Source organism: Anguilla rostrata, chromosome 1 (assembly GCF_018555375.3).
Source record: "Anguilla rostrata isolate EN2019 chromosome 1, ASM1855537v3, whole genome shotgun sequence".
In the NCBI taxonomy this organism is placed as follows: domain Eukaryota; kingdom Metazoa; phylum Chordata; class Actinopteri; order Anguilliformes; family Anguillidae; genus Anguilla; species Anguilla rostrata.
The window spans coordinates 72,000,637-72,020,724 of record NC_057933.1 but is presented as its reverse complement, the minus strand read 5'-3'; the positions used below and the strand labels follow the sequence as shown (position 1 = coordinate 72,020,724).

General features: G+C 45.3%; 2 protein-coding genes across 9 annotated transcripts in view; both read right to left on the bottom strand.

The window, feature by feature from the left end:
* Window positions 1-6,602: 6,602 nt before the first annotated feature.
* Window positions 6,603-16,812, bottom strand: si:dkeyp-77h1.4 (uncharacterized). The gene is made up of 9 exons (XM_064309663.1): window positions 16,640-16,812; window positions 14,251-14,304; window positions 13,508-13,528; window positions 12,978-13,253; window positions 12,104-12,397; window positions 11,130-11,420; window positions 10,581-10,759; window positions 7,606-7,698; window positions 6,603-7,394 (listed from the first exon to the last, which is right to left on the bottom strand). Exons 2-9 carry the CDS (start codon window positions 14,294-14,296, stop codon window positions 6,642-6,644), a joined length of 1,953 nt encoding a protein of 650 aa, XP_064165733.1. The 5' UTR covers window positions 14,297-14,304; window positions 16,640-16,812; the 3' UTR covers window positions 6,603-6,641.
* A 1,002-nt stretch (window positions 16,813-17,814) lies between these two features.
* mdc1 (mediator of DNA damage checkpoint 1) overlaps window positions 17,815-20,088 on the bottom strand; it is a 19,609-nt gene continuing 17,335 nt past the window's right edge. For all 8 annotated transcript variants that reach the window (XM_064309069.1, XM_064309051.1, XM_064309060.1 and 5 more), the window contains 2 exons: window positions 19,705-19,815; window positions 17,815-18,725 (listed from right to left, as the gene is read on the bottom strand). In XM_064309069.1, the coding sequence (XP_064165139.1) occupies window positions 18,525-18,725; window positions 19,705-19,815 (312 nt within the window). In that variant the 3' untranslated portion in view covers window positions 17,815-18,524. The remainder of the gene's footprint in view (window positions 18,726-19,704; window positions 19,816-20,088) is intronic.

Below are 20,088 nucleotides of genomic sequence, written 5' to 3'. Positions count from 1 at the left end.
AGCCTTGCTTCTGTACAATAAATTGAGTGAATATCAGTTCCACTGCTTCTACCCAGCTGTCATTTCCCATTGTAAATAGACCTGAAGGAAGGACAATAACTGAAAGTTGAAAACATCAGTGAGGAATATGAAGAAAATATTTTTTTAAATGGCAAGAAAGATGAAAGAAGGAAAGGACTGTTGTGATGAAATGGTGATGTTGGTGATGGTAATATGCTACCTTTGCTGTCTATAAATACCTGGGTCACAACTGTGACAGGCTCTGTTATGAGTATGAGAGAAATGCAGTGGGAGGGAGAGAACAGAACAACAGTGGTCATGTGATACTGTGTGTGTGTGTGTGTGTGTGTGAGAGAGAGAGAGAGAGAGAGAGAGAGCATACTGAGACAAAGGTCACTAGAATCCAGGCTGTAGGCATCTAAACATCCACCATGCTGGAAGGACATCCAGAGGCCCTGTAACCAAGGGTGACTTCTTACCCCCCCCACCCCCCTTTAAAAAAATCCCAACATGGAACTGCCTAGCAAAACTGTGGGCCCCTCCTGCTGCTGCAATACCTTTGGAGGAGGCTCAACAGCATGTGGAGGATGAGATACCCCAGCATTACATCACCAGACACAGTTAGCATTAGCACAGTCGAGATACGATCCAGAGTGTCAGGCTCAGATACTCGAACCTGGTCCTCGAAGCCAAACACTGCCCTGACTTCTTCTCCCAGATAATTAACTGAACAATTAGTGCTACTGATTGGCCAGGCTGTCTTCACACCTGAGTCTCAGGTAAAGGGAAAGGGATGGAAAACCAGCAGTTCTCGGCCCCCGATGGACCCTGATTTGAGTGAGGGTAGTGTGAGGTCCAAGGCGCATCACTGCACTGAGAGAACACGCCTCAGTCGGTCGTGCCGCTCGACGACCCCTGGCCTGTTTTTTAAGCCTGAAGATGAACATGGAAGTTTACAAAACGTCCACAATCCTCGCCATTTTTGAGACAACACTCACAGAAACAGTACAGCACACGTCCTTAATTTTCAAAATCATTTTTATTGTCATTAGTCATTCAGTTAAGGAGGCGAAAAAAAGATTCCTGTTTACAAAAAAACTTGTGAATGGTGCAGAACTGAGTTTTTAATATTAATAAGCCACCACATTAATTAAAAAAATAGCAGAAATGAGGGTTAGTCAAGGGTTTGTCAGTGAAGTACAACAGGATTCAATGATAAAACGGCTACATAGTGATATCTGCTGTGTATTAGGCCCCACACAATACATCTCCCCTTACTTTCCTCTGTGGCTCAGTTAGGCAGGCTATAGAGATGGAAGGCGAGTTCTCACAGGAGAGCATTCCATTCTGTGTCAGGTCCAGTGTTGCCAGATTGGGCGGAATTCCGGCCAATTGGGTTAACAGATCAATGTCATTGTGCAGGGGGAAAAAAATTGGCTGCGGGCAGGTTCATCGTTTTCAAATCTGGCAACACCGCTCAGGCCTCACTTAATGCCTTGACACAACCTCACACAAACCGTGCGGCAGAAGCCAAAGCACTACCCAATGTGATAAGCATATAATACCCGTGTTATGGGATGTACGTGTGGCAAACTTCAGCAAAGACCCCGAGTCACCACTCTGCACTTCAGTGTGAACAGCAGATTAAACCTGCAGTGTCTCAGACAGTGAATGCATACGCAGGCATAATGCATTACTCTACAGGCCTACAGCAGTTGTGAATGGGCTGAAAACTGCTCATTGGTAGATGGAGGGTCACAAAGACAGCAGGTTTCAGAGGGCAGTTAATAGGTCAGGCCAGCTAAAATTATATATTATCACTGGCTCCCACCCAACGTGTATCTTTTTATGGCAGTGCTATGAAAACGTTTATGATCTAGTGCAAACATACATTAATCAAACTTGATTTTTGTAATAGCATGGCCATAGCAATTTGTCACAACAGCAACAAAAAAAAATCCTGTATAAAAAAAGGATGTCTATACTAGAAGTGAGAATGCCACTGAATTTGTTAGCAGGACTCAGTAAGTCCCACAACACAGCCTTATGTGTGAAACGATGAACATACAGATACAAGGCTGATGATATTTCATATTTTCCACAGCACTGACACACATACATACACACAAAATCACTCACACACGCGCACACACATGTATGCACGCACGAACACACACACACACACACACATACACACTCATAGATACCCACACTATACACAGTACACACCATCCCAGAGGAACAGTTGTGGGCATTTTGTTTTTTTATAGTTTTATACTTCTCTTGAGTCCAAGAACAGACACTGACAAACCAGACACTGACTTTTACAAAACAGTGAAAACACTCATAATATCATCTTCCTGACTATTTTTTTTTAGCATGCTGCAATAAAATGTTCTTTCTTTTTTTGTTACATGACCTTATGTTCACCATGTAGATATGACAGCAGCTGTCATCACAAATAATATTCATAGCAGTAAGCAGTAGCAATAACAGCAGCAGTAAAATATTAGCTGTTCGATTGCATCTAAGATTAGCATTATCAAACTACAATCGCATTCTCATGTATTGGAGTTATTGAACAATGGTTTTATAATGCAGGCAAAAATGTGCCAGTGGAGGAGAGAGAGAGATAGCAACAGATATCGAGATGGATAGGGAAAGAGAGAGAGAGAGAGAGAGAGAGAGGGAAAGTTGGGAGAGGGAGAGAGAGGGTCAGAGGGAGAGAGAGAGAGAGAAAAGGAAGGAGAGAAAGTGAGAGGTTAATCTTGACAAGCATTATGAGTATCCTGGCAGGAGAGAAGAAGAACAGTAAACTGAAACACTATAATGCATTTGTTTTCACATACAATGTTTTTTTTTTAAATGTAAGCAAAAAAACAAAAAAAAAAAAAAAAAACACACATTCAGCCTTGCATGAACACAGTGCATTGATTATTAACATGCATTATGTACAGAGAGTGTGAGGATTATCATTTGTATTCCCTGTATTGTATGTGTGTGTGTGTGTGTGTGTGTGTGTCTGTCTGTGTGTGTGCGTGTTTCTTTGTCTATGAAAGCCACGGTATTGCTATTGTGCACCACATCAACAGTGTCCCATTGAATCACAAGAATGGGAGAGGGGACAGACACAGCTGATATAACCACAGGTACAAGGCAGTGGCATAGTCCCCTGAAATTAAGAGGATGTTTCAATGAGGAGATTGATCACAGGGTCTTTGCGCAGTCATCCATGATAGCTATTCATCTAGTTTGCACCCACAAGTTATTTTCAAATTTTTACAAAAAGGACTACCTGAATCCCTCAACAGTTGGTACATTTATTTTATCAACACTACATTTTGTCATCTTGTCTCAAATTCTCACATTCTACATCTGGCTCCTAAAGTCAAATGCTTACAAGAGCGAGATATCATTATTTGTATATGGGCAGATCTGTTTGCAAAAGTAACTTACGTTTTCGATCACTTTAGTAAAGTTCAAAATTTGTCCTTACCTTTGTGCTTTTTGTAGAAATCCCCCACATATGTAAAATTATAAGTATTTGTGGACACGTGAGGTAGAGACATTGTTTGACAAGATCTACCTGCTAACCCTGTGCTGGCTGAAAGCCAAGGCAGGCCTTTGACATCGCCACCTTATTGCACAAAAAAAGCTAATTTCTAACACCTGGAAAACGTAGGCTACATATGGAGTATGACACAGACAGCACAGGGCGAATGTGCCTTGGCTAATGGTGTTGTGGAGTGAGTTAAATTGCACTTTATGTTGTCAACTGGATTAAGGTTTATTATCTTTGCGCATCTTTTTAGGACCTACAAAAAAAGAGTTGAAAATCATCCATTATTTTTCCAATTATTCAACACTAATTAAGTTCAAGCGATAGAACTACCAGACTTTAATATGGGCTTACCCTTGTTTTACATCCTTTTCTGGTTATTTGTCGTTGTGACTACCTTGTTTTCTTTTGCATACAATGCTGGGTATTTTCTCTGCAAATACAAAGTACCATGGAAATTTCCCTAGTTTGTCACCATGGATACGTAAAACCCTGTCTCAGGTAAGTGAAGGAAAATGGCTGAGAAAATAACACCAAACTGCATTCACTGATCCTAGATTAAACTAAGATTACTTTGTACCAGTGAAGGAGGCTACTGGTGAAATGGTTTTTGTTTGCATTTAACCATGAAAAATGAATCTTCTGAGATTCTTAAATATAAATAATAACATGTACAACAAATATTATTACTATACAAATACATGTGTAGGCACATGTGTGTATGTGTGTGTGTATGTGTATGTGCATGTGTGTGAGCAGAATTCTGTCGAGGTGCATAGAAGAGAAGGTGGGGCTGAACATTTGCATCCTGTATGGTCAGTCCAGGGATATACTCACATTTCCTCAGGCATTCCAAAAAAGGTACCAGTTGGAGCAGATTTTTACAACAAAAAAAAAAAAAACAACAGCAAAAAGGCAGGAGGGGAGTAAGCAGCTATCATGCATTTCATTCTCAAGTCCACAACAGCCGTCACCACTGTGTCGAGTCTCCTGTGTGTGCTCATGTGTATTGGCACCAGCAGCCGTCAAACGCTAATCGAGGAGCCGTTGGGTGTTGCTAAGAGTCCTAAAGTGCTCAGTGTGTATCCTAGGGGCGCTCAGGCGTAGGCCTCAATCACAAACCGTTTGAGGTCGCGGCATCAGAGCACCAGAGCCGCCGCCTAACACAGCTTCCCAGATGTTTGGTGTTCAGGACGTTGGCCACAGTCCTTTGCTGTTGAACGTCTGAGGGGAATATTCCAACATCGGTCACACGTTAGTCGCTCAGACACCTGCGCGTTTAGGTGTCCCGCATTTGAGATATTCGGGAATGCTGGAGGTTCCGTCAGGAGTTCAGGCACGGGGTCCTGATTCCCCCCCACAAAGGGTCCTGGGTCTTTATGAGTAATTCAGGTTGATAAATTCCCGTTAAGAGTGTTAAAGGCTGTCTCCAAGCAATGATGTCATTCGAAATGACCATGCAAGTGTCATCCGGTGTCCAGGCAGCCAAAGGTTATGTCTCCAGATGTTTTGGGTGTTGTTGTATGCTGTAGGGGTGATTTATAGCTTAGTACCCTGTCTGCCACAGCTTCTGGGGTATGGGTGTGTGGTTAGCAACCAAACTCTTCACAATGGACAGTGTTTTGAAAGGCATCCAGGTATCCAATCTAGTAGGAAATCCAAAGTAGCCTGGTAATGGGGTTTCCACTTTATTAGGATACACGTACCCAGTCTGTCCAAAATGGCACTGAGAAGAGAGGCGGGTCAAGGGTCCAAAGGTATAGGCATCAAAGATTTTTTATCACATGCACCTTTAGAGAATGAGTGCTAGGGACATACTGGGATCACTGCGAGTTGGGAGTATGCGTTCATGTTAAGGAGACATATGTTTGTATTGAGGGCATGTGGATATTGGAATTCCATTGCTGTCGGCCTGATGTGCCGATTTAGGGACAGCCACGATGGTCAGGGTTTGGGCCCTGGTAAGGCCTACGGGGGCAAAACTGGTCAAATTTGGAAATAATTAAGAGAGCATAGTTCTTACCTAAAGGTTACACTTGCAATTAGAACCGTTATCATGGGTATTGCAAAAGTCACAAAATTTTGTTAGCTCTTTTGTCTGGGCAATCAAAGGATCCGGTAATTATTATATTGAACAAATTAGCAGTAGTACGGTTCTAAACTCAGCCTAATGAAGTTGAACAACATAATGTTTATTTGAATAGGTGAAAGTCAGAAGAAGAATCATGAAGTCAATGATAATAAATAATAACTTAAGTAATAACATAATCTTCAGGGTTACTTCAACTAGCAATGTGTGTACAGGTCCAAAAATTCAATCCAAATTTGAACCAGTTCTAACCAGCAGACGTTTCCTCTGGCTGGCATTGCCAGAAATCAGTCTGTACGCAGTACTGGACACGCTAGGCTGTACGCAAATGAGAAACTTAGATAGACCGAATGGCCTTTACTAGTTCTGTGCATTGGCTGCTCCAGAATTTTGGCCCTGGCACCTCTTCACAATAAAAATATCATGAAACTCCTCCAGCTTCTGTGCGTATAATTAAAGAATGAACCAAACAGAGTCGGGATCCATTGTCATACAATGAACAAAAATAAATAAATAAATAAATTAGAACTCAATTTGTCTTTGTACAAAACGGTAATTTTCGGACCAAGGGAGTAATGGTATTGGCCAACCAAAAGTGACAATTCTGACTACATATTATAAATCTCTTACTGGTTCATAGCAGACAGGACTGCTTATCTATTTGAAGAATCCATCAGACATAAAGGTTCAGAGATCAGGCGTTATTTTTTGGAATAAACCCCCGGTACCTTTTACAGGGTGGAGTTGGTGGCGGGCGAGCATCGTAAGCAGTTTTTAAAGACGCACTCGTGTTTTATTTCAGATTTTTTTGTTGTTTTTTGTTTTTGGCCCATCCCCATTAGCTGTGTGAAGGTATTGATTGTGAAGGGCTGTCTTTGCTGGGACGTGAGGCTGTTATGGTGTTCAGTTTCAAGCGGTGTCCTTCAGGAGGTCTGGGAGGGGGGGGTGGGGGGGGGGGGGGGGGGGGTGGGGGTTGGGGGGGGAGAGGCCTTTTCATGTGGCGGCTTTCTCCTTGCTAGCGTCCTGAACGGGGCTGACGGAGCCCTGGCCCGGCGGGGCAGCATCCAGGAGGGCTTCAGACGCAGGGCCGCCGCTGGGGCCGTCCTGGGCGGGGGCTGCGCCCGCGTTAGCTTCGGACGCGGGAGCGTCGCTCACGCCGGGTTTCGGACTCTTCGCGGCAGGTTCAGGGGCGGCGGCGTCGGGCGGGGCAGCTTCAGGAGCGACCTTGACAGCAGGCTCTGGAGCAGCACCGCTGCTAGGCTTGGAATCGCTGCCAGTGGCTCCGTTCACACCCAGGTTAAAATCAGGGGTTTGCTCAGCGCTTGGCTTCGAATCGAGGGTCTGGTCAGTACTCGGTTTGGCATCAGGAGTTTTGTCAGGGGTTTGGTTAATGCTTGGCTTGGAGTCCGGTGTTTCATTAACGCTTGGCTTGGAATCCAGTGTTTGGTTAATGCTTGGCTTGGAGTCCGGGGTTTGGTCAATGCTTGGCTTGGATTCTGGTATTTGGTTAATGATTGGCTTGGATTCTGGTATTTGGTTAGCGCTTGGCTTGGAGTCTGGTGTTTGGTTAATGCTTGGCTTGGCTTCGGGAACTGCAGTACTGTTCAGGTGACCTGAATCCACTTGGATTTTTGGAGAGGTGTAGCTTGGGGGCGCGTCCGTGTCACTATCCTGTGGTAAGCCTGGGGCGCTGAATTCTACCCCTGAGTCACTCATTTCCAGAAGGTTCTTGGACACCTCCAGACCCTGAAGAAAAGAAAAAAAACAAGCCCTAAATAGAAAGTTTCACAAAGCGAAAGGAAACATGACACTGTAGCAGAAGATGGAGGAGGAAAGACGAGAAGAAGAGAACAACAGGAAGGAAATATTAATCAGGTTTTAAATATCTGCCAGAGATTCTTTTCCTGTTCTTCCAACTGTCTCCACCTGGTCACACGTGTCCTCCCCTGTCACTAACCTTAATGTCCACCTCCGTCTTCATAGTGCTGCTGTCGCACTGGGACTGTGTGGTGGATTCCTCATTGAACCGCGTGTAGGCGTGCTGAACCACCTGCCAAAGACGCACAGAGAACCACAGTCACACCCAGACAGAGCTATGCGTGCCTAAAGAAATACAAAACGTTAATGGGTATGTACACAGACACGAATGTGCGAACGTTAAAAAAAAATAATACAGTATCACAGCTGCCATGGATGTAGGATATATATTGTAACACCATATTGGACTCATGCTAGGAAATACCGCTCTTTTAAATTCACAGCTCTGAGCTACCTCACCTCCCACAGTGACAGACATGAAGGACCAGCAATTTGTGCAAGGGGAAAAGACTGGTATTGATTGGTTTGTGGCTGAGCAGAACAAACAGCCCCATTAAAACCCCTGAGCCCCATCCTTGACATAACAACGCTGATCTGATAAACTGCTCACAGACAAGACATCAGCATACATCAGCAGTGGCTCCTGAGAAAAATATACGGGCTGGAAATTTCACCTTTAAACCGATAATTTCTTTAAGCAATCAAGTAATTAAGTCACTGAATGACGAGGCACTAGGAGATAGTAACTCTGCTCTCCGGTTGCAGCTTGTGGTCATGTTTTCTCTGCGTGGCCAAGTGCCAAGAAACCGGGATGCGCCCACAACCGGTGAGTGCAGGCGCCAGAAAGACGAGCGCAAAATCTGCCTTTTGGTTCAGATTCTCGTTAAAAATGCATTGCTTTTCCAAATGGAGTTTGCGTGCTAGGCTTCGCTGCATTTCATGTTCAAAGCCTGTGTGACAGAACCTGACGTTACAGGCCAATTTACCCCCCCCCCCCCCTTTAAAAGTGCTGCCTTTAAAATATGTTTTATTGCACAAGATGCATTTATCCTGTAAACATCCTTGATTATGACAAAATTGGACTTTACCGAATTAAAATATGTCTTTATTTTCACATTCTCTTAAACGGACTTGAAGAAAAAAGATGCAATCACGTGAGTTGCAATTAAGAGCAGGGCAATTGCTTGGCAGTGGACACAGATTATGCAGGTAATCCATGTTTATTAGCCAAAGAGAGAAAAATCAGTGAGGGAACAGTGACCGTTTGAACTGTCAGTCTTCACTGCAGGCTACTACAAGCTCACAAGCCACCGCTGACAAACACATAGATTAGTTGTGACAGAAGCCTGAGGCAGGTATAAAAAGTTTTGAAAACTTCACCAGCACAAAGGAGACAGACACTACATTACCCATAAATCAGCACAAGTTTTAGACTACTCTGCCAGCCCTATGTGAAGGATTATTGAATTGTCAGTTGGTCATTTGATCCTCCCAGGGACTCAAACAAATGACACTATTATAATTAATAAAATAACAACAGAATAACCTGGCACAATATATATTTATATTTATGAATACCCACATAGAAACATGTTTCAAAATGTAAAGAGTTATGATATACAATAATAGTATATATATATACATTACTGTGCCTTCAGTTTGATGATCTTTAATGTTAACAATTTCATTTAAGTAACCAAAAAAAATCTAAATTTATTCAACACTCTAACAATCAAACCTAACACTGTTATATACATGCCAAGGAGGCTTAATGTCAGAAAAACCTGGAATAGCATGAAATACGCACAGAAATGCCACAATCTAAACCAAGTATATCAGGGTCTGGTGGAAGTGTCTTTGGTAGCAGTTAATTCCCCTGAGTGTTTTTAGAAAAACTACAACCATTTATCCTTGCGAACTGCAAGGCACTGGCTTGAAAAATTCATCTGGAGTAGGTGACAGACTGCAGATCTCGCCATAAATTTACTCCTGAATTCCCGGTCACTGACTGGGCGATTTTGCAAGGCACAGTAACATATACATAACACAAACGAATGAACATGACAGCACACGTGGCGAACAAACGCAATCGTTCGCACATCGTTTAAATGCGCATGAATGACGTCGTAATGGGGGAGCGCGAGAGGAGGCTACTCAAAGGCAGTGTGCCAGCCCACGAAAACCACTCGCACAAAAAATAAAATAAATAAAAGTAAACTTATCAACGCAACCACGTTCCATCATTAATTTCGCATCAAAGATTAATGAAAGCCATAAACGTTCGTATGGTTAACTCGATGTGCACTCGGGTTTACGGGCAGAAACGCCAGCGCAGGACACCGTATCTCTCCCGAATAAGACCGAAGAGCAGGTTCTCACCGCACAGGCGCTCCTTCAGAGGCGTCTTTAAGAGGGGGGAAAAAACGCACGGGGGGTGAAACATTAGCTACCTTACCCAAAACAAAGTGCTGTTTCAAGCAGTCCAGCACACTCCACAATCTATTCTAATGAGCTGTCTGCCAATTCTGTTACAGAGAGAGGGGATCAGGCACTTCGTCATAATCAATGACTAAAGTGGCACTGCCTACTTCAGCAACTTACAAGAGGGGGGAGAGGAAGATACATATTTAATGTAATCGTGGGTCTGTTAATTGAATAGCATATTCATATTTGCATATTCTTCTGTCAGCCTTGTACAATAGTTATTCGAAGCTAGAGCAATCCTTTCAGTCTAACCTTAATCAACAAAACGGGATTAACCAGCCTCAGTATTAGAATTTGTCCCAATTTACTTGTGAATGGTTAGTGGCTCTGTAATCAGGGAGTTGACATTACTGAGAGTGAAGATGATAGACCAACCGACAGACAGACAGACAGGGGGACACAGACATACGGACGTCCTGCACCGACACATACATCAGCAAACTGACCTTACTTTGACCTTCACACACAAACAAGAAGAAGCCCAAAGGAGACTTGGACTGAGACAAGCGCATCTTTAAAGCACGCTTCATGAGCGCCAGACGCCCCCCAGGACCGGCGTTACCTGTCGGACAGACGCCCCCCAGGACCGGCGTTACCTGTCGGACAGACGCTCCCCAGGACCGGCGTTACCTGTCGGAAGGCGTCGCCCTCGTCCTTGCCCGCGTTCTGGGCGATCTTCTCGATGGCCCTCGCCTTCAGAGCCCGGCGGCGCACCTTCACCAGGCAGGAGACCAGGCACACGAAGAGCAGGAAGACCAGCAGGGAGAGCAGCGAGATGACCGCCACGACGAGGGGAGGCAGCTTATACCCTGAGAGAGAGAGGGGGGGGGGGGAGAGAGAGAGGGGGGGAGAGTGAGAGAGAGAGAGAGGGAGACAGAGAAAGAGAGACAGAGAGGGAGGGAGAATAGGAGGTGTGAAGAAAAAGTACACAGGAGGGGAGAGAAGGAGAAAGAAAGAAAGAAAGAAAGAAAGAATGGGGCAAATAAATTGAAGATGAGAAGGAGGAGGAAGTAAAAAAGGAAGGGTGTAAAGGGAAGAGGTTAAAAGTAAAAAAGGATGGGGAGGATTTGTGTTTTGGTAGCGGGTGGGGGGGGAGGGTACATGTTCACATTAAATTCAGGCCTCCTTCAACATGCTCCCTCCTCCTCCATTGCTCTGCCTGCCACTTGCTGTCCTCACCTTCCACCTCCTCCAGGTAGACGTTGGACACAGGGAACCCCTGCAGGTCCATCACGCTGAAGGTCCCGGTATCGCTGGCCCGAACCCGCTCCAGGATGAGCGTGGAGCCCTGCAGGGACAGCCTGCCCTCCAGGGAGGGGTCCATCGGGACCGCCAGCACCCCCTGATCCAGAATCACCCGGCCTTTGAAGTCATAGTTGGGGGTGTACAGCACTTTGACCTTGGTGCTGTTCAGGATCAGGTTGATTTTCAAAGTCCCACTGTAGGGCAATGTGACAAAGTTTTGGTGCTCTGAAAAAAAAAACAAAGGGAGAGAGAGGTAAAAGCCACGCCTAACCTCTGACACCTGCTGTCCTCCAAACACTTACTCTCACCTCCCCCAAATCCCCTCCCTTTAAAATACTTTTCTTTCCCTCCTTCACCTCTTTCCTTCCTCTTCTCCTCCTAATGTCTCCCTCTGCCAAATGTATCTGTATATGCTATGTAAAAGTTGTGTAAGTCGCTCTGGATAAGAGCGTCTGCTAAATGCCTGTAATGTAATGAAATGTAATAATTGAATCCATCCCTTTTCCACTCTACTGTTCTCTCTTGTTTTGCCTATCCTTCTCCAACTGCAGCCTCTATATCGCTCTGACCTGTTCTGTCCTTTCCCATTTAAACTCAATCTCTCTCACTCCCACGCTACCCTTCTCTCTCTCACTGTGGCACTCTTTCCAGCTCTATCCCTCTCTCCCGCTGTCCCCGACGGTCTAGACTTAACCTTCTCCGTAGTGCCGTTGCTCTTAATAAGCTATCTGAATGCACTTGCACTTTGCCTTGTTTGTCCCTTTGGGGCGAAGACCGTCTACTAAATGGACGCACTGTAATGCATTGCAATGCAATGTACCCCTCTCCCCCCTCTACCCCCTGCTCTACCCCCCTCTCTCTCTCTCTCTCTCTCTCTCTCTCTGTCTGCCCTTCCCTCGCTCGCTCACCTTTCACGTTGAGGCACACTTTCTTTTTCAGGCGGCCCTCGGAGTCCAGGACGGCGTAGCTGCCCTCGTCCGACGGCGTCACGGCGTGCAGGGTCAGCTGCTGCTCCAGCGCGGTCAGGCGGGCGGCGTACTCGCCCGCGGGGGTCCAGCTGCGCTCCAGCACGTGCACCACGGAGCCCGCGGTCGCGTTGCCCTCGGGGCCGGGCCTGAACTCCAGGGACACCGGCCCAGAGATGTTCTTCAGGGAGATGGTGAAGCTTTCCCCGGGTTTCACATTCTTGTCAACGAAGCAGTCTGCATGAGACACGCATGCACATATACGCACACACACACACACACACACACACACACACACACACACACACACACGCGCACACACACACATGAGCTGTCTTCGGTTGCTTTTGCTCATTCTCCCAAACCCTCTTTTTTTTAGTGTCTGCCATGATAATGAAGAATTTACACACTTTCATGCACATATAAATTCTACACTTTTCTCTTTGTGACTGAACATTTTAGTGTCTTTTGGGTATGTTACACAGTGATACATTCATAATGCAGAACATGGAAATGCTTCCAATAAAACTCAATGAAAAGACGATGCCGAGGATCAGCTTAATGCCTGTCAGATAAAAGCCCGCTCTGGAGAGCTCTGTGCCAAGCGGTAAGAGAGAGAGGCGGATTCTTCCGGAAATTTCCGATTCACATCCCTGCTTCTGAGGTGCCAGGGGCATTGAAGAAGACAGCTCTGAATTTGGCCATGCTTGCGAAAGCAATATCTGCCTGACGTTGCGGGTAATGCGAGCGCGCTCTCCCCCCCACCCCCCCCCCCCCAACCCCACCCCCGGGACCCCCCCCGGAGCGCTGAGAGCACCTCTGACAGCCAGGACGATGTGCTTGACGTCCCCGGGCTCGTCGCTGTACTTGACGATGTAGGTGCCGCTGTCGTTCAGCCCCACCTCCGTCACCCGCAGGTGGTTCCGGCCGCGAAGCTCCACCCTGGGGCTCTGAAGCTGCCCCCCGCTCATCAGCACCTGCTCTTTGGCCGCCGGGACGCGGCTGGGCTTGAACAGCACCTCCGTCGTCTCCGCCGACGGCACGATGATGTCGAAGGTCTCCAGGAGGAACGCCGTGAGGGACTCCTCTTTCACTGCCGCGGACGCAAAAAGGGGAGCGGGGGCGGGGAGCGAGAGGAAGAGAGGAGAGAGAGAGAGGGGAAGAGAGGAGAGAGGGAGAACAAGAACAAGAGGAGTCGGGGGGTGGGCGAGGGAAGAAGTCCATTTGACTTTCTGTCAAAACGCTAAGGCCCGGAAAAAAAAATGAATTCAGCTGTGAAGTGAAAAATGAAGCTGAGCTGGAAATAGCCAGGCTATTACGATGACAACGGGCAGAAGAGACACTTACCTTTCAGTGTCGTAGCAAGAGCTAAAAGTAGAACAAGAGGGAGCGTATTAGAGTCGGCATAGCTCATTTCCACGTTTCTTTCTTCAGAAATACAAGATATGACAGCCCAGCTCATACTAGCATGCTTTTAAAACAACTAAACAAACTGCCGATGCAAACATAGCCAAGTACTGACAGATTTGTAGCAAAATATTTCATGCGGTCAGCTGCCATTATGAATATCAAGGGCATTTTCTAACTAGAAATTGTGTTAAAAGAGGTACATTTTAATATCGACAATAAATTTATCACCAAGCAAATTGTTAATCGAATACACTCCATGTCTCCCCGGTGACTACTTCAGTGAACAACACAACTACACCTGATTACCTTCATCTGGAAACCATTAAAAATGGTTTAATGGTAAACAACCCTTTAATGATACAGCCAGAGTAAAACTGTTATCCAACGTTTGTCGGCAGAGTAGGCGAATGCCACTATTAGCAGGGCTTGTATGTATTATTTATTATCCTATGTTTCAGAATAACACCCCTTTTATGCACTATTCAAATATATTAAGAGAACAAGTGTGCACATAATGTCATTTCTGGTCTACAAGTACAACATGCATTTAACAATTAAAGTTCATTAACAATGTTTGCACTGCAGCAAGACATAATTGACCAAATCTTATATCAGGACGTCTTACGCATCTGTTTTTCATGCAAGAAACTGATGCTTAAAATTGGCATTCATGCGCATACCTGTGCAAAGCAGAACTCCAAAAACAACCAGTCTGGTCATCTTCATTTTGATCTCTGGAAATAAGCAAATAAACAAATATGTTACAGAGATGCCACTGCACTCATCTGAAGCAAGCATCTAGGACGAGGCTTCAAAGCTGCAGGAACCGGAAGAATTCTGCCCCTAGTGGTCGTATAGAGTATGATTTCTGCACAATTACCCCCACATTGGGATTGCTATGTAGGGTGCCAATAGTTGTTGGCAAAAAAGATACATTAACACATAATCCGCCTGCAATCATATTTCTTTTAACTGACTGAACGTTCTATATTTCTCCTTTGGTATTTTGGTATTTTTTTAATTGGCAAGAATTTTTAAATCTTTTTTTATTTATTCGTGCCATCTGAACCACTTTTTGTCAACTCGATGTCTTTTCTCAGCGTCATCCTATGCATGGCTCCCTTTCCACGAGGAGGTGGGTGCGAATATACAAGGTAGGTGGGGGGGGGGGGGGGGGTTCTAGACGTAGGCGACCCCCCCGCCACCTCACTCCTCAATCTCACCACAGCAATGCTAGAGCTGTACCTGCCCCTGCTGGATACAATACTGACAGGAATGCGCTACTTGTCTAGCTGTGACCTACTAAAAAAAACTAACTTGAGTTTTGCGGGGGAGCAACGAACACCACCAACAATTTATGCGCCAGGATTGCGCGCATTTAAAAAATAAAATAAAAATAATAATACAGTACAGAGTACTAAACGTTTTCAGTCCACAAGGCTAATCCCATTAATGTATTGCTTTGGGTGTGAATGTAGCTTAATAGTATTGGTCCATATAAACGTGTATTTATAGGTCAATTTTTTCCCCTTCAGATTAAGATACCAAGGAAGAGAACCATGACTATGGAACCATACTGTACTGTTTTTTTAATTTCCCCACAACTGCTGTGCTTGCTAGAATATGAATAGCTGTGCAGGCCTACTGTACCACAGGGAAAAGTGATGATGACACTTTATTGAGTTATAAGGACGGAAGCACGCCCACTTTTATCTATTTAAAGTGTGTGTGTGTGTGGGGGGGGGGGGGGGGGGGGCGGGGTGAAAACGTCATCCCTGATCGTTTTTATTTGTCAGTCTTCTGAAAACGCCGCATTAAGGTTTCATTCTCTTGGTTACATTGGAATAACCAAATGTATTTGATGTGATAGCAATGCTTTCTTCCTTTGGAGTCAGCAAAAAACATACAGAGAGAGGGAAGCAGAGTCCCTCCCCCTGCGTGCGCGTCACAGAAGAGAACCGCGTTAACAAAAATGAATGCAATCACAATGAGACTACTACATCCACACTTCCATAATTTTTTTTCGTCATCCAAACAAGCTCTACAGTACCGAAATCACACCGCATCGACCACCCCCACCCCTCACACCCCGCCCATTTGGCACACGTGCTGATGCAAAATGTCCATTCGCCCACCGGGGCTGTGTACCGTAAGCAAGCTCCGGCGAATAATGGCCATACAATGCATTCCTTCTTTTCCCTCACATTCCCACTTTCCGTCTCAATTACATAACAGTTTTAGCAACAATTAACTATGCTAAACTACTATTTAAAAAAAAAATCTGCTTCAAGACGGACCCCAAGCGAGCATAGCCTAGCCTACCTCTTTGCACAAGCGATGGGATGAAAAATGTATGAGCGTTAAATAAATAAATAAATAAATAAATAAATAACCGTGTGCAATATGATAAGCAACCACACCGAACCGGTATGGCCAACCGGTATCGCAAATTTCGATGAAAAACTGCATACGCTAAGAAGGCATGGAAGCAATTAGAACATGTAAATGTTAATCGATTCCAGCTACACATCAGCAAGATGCGCGCGCCCAGGGAGCGCACACAGCTACATTTTAAAACAATATCATGCAGTCGACTCCATAAAACACTTTGAAGGATATGTATGTGCTTAAAATGGACCCGGACATGAATGTAGTCCATACCACGAATACAACTGCAAATGTAGCCTATTACATAAATAAAAAATGAAGAAAAAAAATTATACATTCAAACTATCATTTTTCTATTATACCAAATTAAATCCAAACATAATAGACTGCAATATTTTACTGTCTGCTTTTCATTCATTATGTCTATGCTGTCATTAATGCATCATCTCTGTCACTATAACCATCTTCCGCTAAATGAACGCAGCAAGCCAGATTTTGTTTCCACGCGTTTTACTGCACGAGCAGTCCACAAATTAACATTTAAAACATGTTATCAACCCTCAAAGCAAAAAACAACGACAAGCGAAAAACTGCAGAATTTAACCTGTCAATTCCCAGTTTGTGAAAACGTGGTTCTTCGAAACATTGCATGCATATAATAAATTACACCTTCATAATTACCTTATATTCCTGCAATCCGAACCGAAACAATAAAATAACTAGATGAGATGAAGACAGAAGCGAGTAATTTTATTTAGATTTCCCTCTCAATCTCTCTCGTCCCCTCATGCCCCAAGAAATGCGCCGAAAGACTGAGGGTGGATATCGGGAAGATTTGTAGAGATTCGGAACCTCTCGGCTTGTAGTAAACATCGGAGACGCTCGCGCGGAATCGCTAATTTTCGGATTTGTACATTTTCTTTGAGCGCCAGCTAAAACCTCTTGAGACCCGACAGAACAAAACTTTTAAGTATTTGATTTTTTTTTTTTTTACATTATACAAGTGTCTTGGATAACAAAAAATGCTGCAGTGAAAATATTTTCAAAAGTATAGGTGGAGGTTTCAGCATTGTAGTAGATGCTGTTCTTCCGATTAAGATCAGACTCCTGTCCCCCTTACAGGGAATTATAAATTAATATATAGTCCATACAGTTGGGGACTGAGGCATTTTTTCTGTTCTGTGCTCCACAACTTACACTGCACTTTAACCACATATGAATTGTTTGATTACAAATCTAAAATTATGAAGTACAGGCGTAAATAAAGAAAAACATACGGCTTTGTCCCAAACATTATGGATCTCACTGAATGTATATCACACACACATATAATATATATATATATATATATATATATTATATCAGGAAAATGGTGTACATTGTTGGGCTGAATGGCCTGTTCTCGTCATTACATTATGTTATATAAATATTAGAAATAAACCGTAAAGCAATAAAATCAATCACCATCATGCACTACGTTCCCCAGGGAAATGGCATCCACTCCTGTTAGCAGCTTCCCATGCAGCATCTGCAAAAGGAAATTCTGCAGCCTCCCTCCACAGTGCAGCACAGCATGACTGAGCCTTGCTTACATATGAGCCTCTGTGACAACTCTCAGCTCCACAGATTACCATGGCAACTTAGACACGCCCAAAAAAGTGACATGAACCGCATCGAACAAACCACCACTAGAGCTCCAGGCGGGCTGATTCACAAATCAAATCGATGGCATGATCATTCCAGGTGTCAAAGTTTATGTCTACGGTGACTGCATGAAACCGTACAAGAATAGAATTTATTGTGCATGAAGTCAGTATTTTCACACAGTTAGTACTATGCATACACAAAATGAAGTATTCTTCTCAATTTTCTACAAAATTGTTTAATGGCAATATTACAAGAACCAACAATTATACAGATTTGTGAATTGTGCATGTGTATACACATATGTAATATTAATGCAGAGAGAATACCTTTAAAACTATGACATTTTAGCTGACAGAGGCTTATTTATATTATTATTCAACTGGAGAAAATCGGTGGGCATAATACAAAAGCAAGCTTACAATCCAAGTCGGCAGTCACAGTCGTGAACTCAATGCCACATTCCCACTATTTTATTAAAACATGCATACTGTGTTATAATATGCACTAAGTACACAATCAACTGTTTAAAAAATGAAGGGAAAGTCTAAGAGAGGCACTGAAGGACCGAAGGCACAGCATCTCTCCAGAGACGCACAGAAGACGGACAGAGCGAGAGAGGAGAGAGGAACAGGCGAAGCAGACGAGCAGCACAGAAAATCCCAACTGGGCTCCTATAAATATCTCCAGGACAGCAGAGCTTCCAGTCTTCCGCTTTCATTCCTTCCCCTCCTTTCTTTCTCTCCCTCTTTCTGGCCTTGTTTCTCCCGCTTCCCCGTTGGCGGTGTCGGCGCCAATCCCTCCCGCCGCTCCGTTCTCACTTCCTCTTCCTCCCCTTGGCCCCGCCCTTGGCCCCCGGCTCGAACCCGGGACCGGAGAGGGCGTGGCCGAGCGGGTCTGCCCTCTGCCGCAGGCTCAGCTCTCACTTCCTCTTCCTCCCCTTGGCCCCGCCCTTGGCCCCCGGCTCGAACCCGGGACCGGAGAGGGCGTGGCCGAGCGGGTCCGCCTTCTGCTGCAGGATGCCCGTGAGCAGGAACTCAGCGCTGACCACAGGGATGCGGGCGGACAGGGCCGGGATACAGAGAGAGGCGTCCTCCACACAGGACACCACCACCGTCTGAGGCTGCAGACACCAGCACACGCGTCAGTACACAGAGTCATTACAGCCCTAACCCTAACCCTAACCCTAACCCCTAACCCCTAACCCCTAACCCCTAACCCTAACCCTCCACACAGGACACCACCACCGTCTGAGGCTGCAGACACCAGCACACGCGTCAGTACACAGAGTCATTACAGCCCCAACCCTAACCCTAACCCCTAACCCCTAACCCCTAACCCTAACCCTAACCCTCCGCACAGGACACCACCACCATCTGAGGCTGCAGACACACAGGTACACGCGTCAGTACACAGTCATTACAGCCCTAACCCTAACCCTAACCCTCCACCACCATCTGAGGCTGTCGTTACAGCCAGATTACACCACAGACAGAGAGAGGGAGAGCTGGTTGAGTATATGCACTCACAGAGAGTATATACATACATACATTACTGTAACAATGAGGGTTAATCCAGTGTACATTGAGAGAGAGAGAGAGTTCAATACGCAGTCACAGTGACAGAGTTCTGATAAACAATGAGAAGGGGTTGTCCAGTTCACACATACAGTTAACAGAGCTCACTACAAAAGATAAAAGAAAATTCATTTTAAAAAAACATAAAAAGAACCCAGGTGAGACAGGTCATTTGTTTTCATCGATCTGTTAAGTGCTGAGCAAGAACAAAAACAGCACACCCTGCTCTATGGCACTACGAACACAGACCACTGACAACATAACATACACACTGACAACATTACAACATTACAACGCACATAAACCAGCTGAGCATTCATGAAGTATGAAGTACAACATAAGCATTTAGAGAGTACGCATATACAGACACCAGCGCAGACCAATACACTGTGAGCACACACACGCACACGCACGCACACTGACCAGGACCCACAGACACGGTGTCCGTTTCTGAGACAGGCAGAAGGAGAGAGGGGTAAAGCGGACGGGGAGAAGGAGGAACGGCGTGGGGAGGAGGAGACTCACTTTGAGCACGGTCGGCATCTTGGGGAGGTACCGGGCCCCGCTGCAGGACACGATGTCCCTCATCTGGGCCGGGTCGGGCTTGACCGAGCGCGTCACGTGGACCTCGTAGCCCTGGGGGCGGGGGGGGGCAACAGCAGACAGATGTGTCTGTGCACACCCGGCCGGGCTCTCTCACGCACACACACACACACACACACACACACGCAGCGGCGCCCCCCCCGAAGCCCCCTGGGCGAATTACGCGCAGTCACGGGCGCTCTTACCGAACGCAAACACGACCGATGAGTCACTCCACGGCCAACGCGCTAATATAAAAAGACAAAAGGACCTGGAGTGCGTTCAACAGTGGAGGCAGGCTTTCGCGTTTAAAGACGACCTTTTCAG

Coding starts and splice junctions, on each gene's coding strand:
- si:dkeyp-77h1.4 (XM_064309663.1), bottom strand. CDS start 14,296: ATGAAGATGACCAGACTGGTTGTTTTTGGAGTTCTGCTTTGCACAG. Junction 11,421..12,103: donor AGTGTGCCTCAACGTGAAAG/GTGAGCGAGCGA, acceptor TTTTTTTTTCAG/AGCACCAAAACTTTGTCACA. Junction 7,699..10,580: donor AGGGCGACGCCTTCCGACAG/GTAACGCCGGTC, acceptor CGTCTTTGGCAG/GTGGTTCAGCACGCCTACAC.